General features: G+C 43.5%; 1 protein-coding gene across 1 annotated transcript in view; it reads left to right on the top strand.

Annotated features, from left to right (window-relative positions):
- Nucleotides 1-1,762: 1,762 nt before the first annotated feature.
- Nucleotides 1,763-2,334, top strand: part of LOC120288408 (lectin 7-like) — a 1,104-nt gene continuing 532 nt past the window's right edge. The window contains exon 1 of the mRNA XM_039302370.1: nt 1,763-2,332. Coding sequence (XP_039158304.1) covers nt 1,763-2,332 — 570 coding nt within the window. The remainder of the gene's footprint in view (nt 2,333-2,334) is intronic.

Below are 2,334 nucleotides of genomic sequence, written 5' to 3'. Positions count from 1 at the left end.
CGATTTGAAATTAATCTATGAAAATTCAATCGACCCTTTACATCGTGAATCTATTGTTGACGTGATTAGGTACTTTGATCATCTTCTGTGCTAAATTGATCCTTTATAGATAATTTTTTTTAGTTGAGATCAATTTAAAATCGAGCAAGTTAAAAAATTCACTTGGATTCTAAACCCTTGTTTAGTTCAACCCAATTTCTTAATCATTCGAACTGTAGTAGATCCCTTCGGTACGGTTTTCCATCCAAGCTACATCAAATTGAACCGTGCTAATCCTTACTTTGTCATAGGTTAAGGCGCGTTTGATAACCCATTTCGTTCTCGGGAGTAGGTTCCGATAAAAAATGATTTTTATTCTATTCCCAGAACAAATTTTAAGCATTTTAAGCCATTTGATAAATGTCCAAAATTTCTGATTCGGAATAGAATTGTGTTTGGTACGGTTGTCGACAACCAGCGGCGCGTGGACGGTGGTGGCGGACGACGGCGGGCGGCGGGCGGCGGCGGGCGGCAACCACAAGATGGCAGTCGAAGAAGAAGAAGAAAAGAGAAAAAAGAAGAGAAAATGGAAGCGAAGAATTAGTTTTGATTCTTAGATTTGTTCCTAGAACAAGAATTAACTTTTTATTTATTTATTTTTATTCTATTCCAAATCTACTTCTGGAAACAAAATAATAGAATTTTGTTCCCGGAAATTTTTTTAGCAAATGTAATTCTGTTCTCAAACTACTCCCGAAACAAAAATCAGAATCAGTAATTGCTTGGATGGTTACCAAACAGGCACTTATGAGGCATCATCACTTGAGAGCTAAATCTAACATACAACACGTGTCAAATGGTACAATAGGTTATCCGCCCATGATTAATCCACCCTCTTTGGCAGATCCTGTTAACTTAAACGACAACGGAACAAATGTTTTGCTAATAACTAGTGAAAACAATTAATTTCTTAGGCCGCCAAGGCAATGATTTTTGTTTATTACACTTATGCAAATGAGAACAGAACAAACCGTAGCAAATTTCAATCGTCTTTTCCTTGATAATCCTCACGACGATTTGAAACTATCAAGCACGCTCAGTAATGACGACAAAGAATCATGCTCTTCAAGTTTTCTCCCACACGCAAGCGGGACAATTTCTTCCTAAGAAATGGCCTAGGCCGGCCGTGAGCGGGTTGGTCTTGAACCAGCCCGACATACGCTAGATGACGCCCATGGATCTTCGATTTTTCTATTTTTCAACTCTATGCACACGAAACAATACCAACTCCACTCAATTAAAAAACTAATAAAGGAAAATTTTAAATAGTAGGGGGCCGGCAAAATAACCTACATTTCTGTGTTGCAGTTCTCGGCTGACCCGGCAACACCAATGGAGCATCTTCGGAGCGATGGGACATGAGCTTTGGCCAATTGACCGTTTCCTGGGGTTTTCGTCACTATGTCAAGATTCTTCAATAGTCGATTATGTCTAAGGTAATTAATTATTGGCCATCTAGAAAGACGGACCAAAACATTGTTGGGGACCGAATGTGCTCCGTCTATGTTCATTCTGACCAATCAGCAGACATTAATCTAATTAAGCATTTCTTCCTTTTTGATCCGGTCGGTCAGACCAGCAGAAACAAATATTTATTTGACTTGGTAAATGATGGGGAGTAGCACGATTTCCAGGGTTACGACAACAATATAGTTCAACCGCTCCTAATAGCTTATACATAACCAGTTTTCACTTCCTTCGATTCATCTCCTCTCGATCTCTAATGGCCAATCTCTCATGCCTTGCAATCCAACTCCTAACGTTCTTGCTCTTGCTCATCGGTCGTGCCCATTCGGTCTCCTTCAACTTCTCCGGATTCCTGCCCAACACCGGCAACTTGACGTTCGAGGGCGACGCGTTCACGTCGAGTGGGGGGATCCAGCTGACGAGGAACCAGCAGGACAACAACCTCCAGAACAGCATCGGGCGGGTCTCCTACGACAAGCCGGTCCGCCTGTGGGACTCCAAGACGGGGAGGCTGACAGACTTCACGGCCCACTTCAGCTTCGTGATCAACGCCCTGAACAACACTTACTACGGGGACGGCATTTCCTTCTACATCGCGCCGTTCGATGCCGTTATCCCCGCCAACTCAAGCGGCGGCTATCTTGCCCTGTTCGAGCCAAGCATGGCCATGAACACGTCTGCAAACCAGATCGTGGCTGTCGAGTTCGACAGCTTTAAGAACTCGTGGGACCCAAGCCCGGACCATGTGGGCATCAACATCAACTCCATCGTCTCGGTCGCGAACGTGTCCTGGAAGACCAGCATGAAGAATGGATCCACAGCCAATGC

Source organism: Eucalyptus grandis, chromosome 9 (assembly GCF_016545825.1).
Source record: "Eucalyptus grandis isolate ANBG69807.140 chromosome 9, ASM1654582v1, whole genome shotgun sequence".
In the NCBI taxonomy this organism is placed as follows: domain Eukaryota; kingdom Viridiplantae; phylum Streptophyta; class Magnoliopsida; order Myrtales; family Myrtaceae; genus Eucalyptus; species Eucalyptus grandis.
Note: the sequence above shows the minus strand (reverse complement) of the source record. Positions and strands in the feature narration are given on the sequence as shown.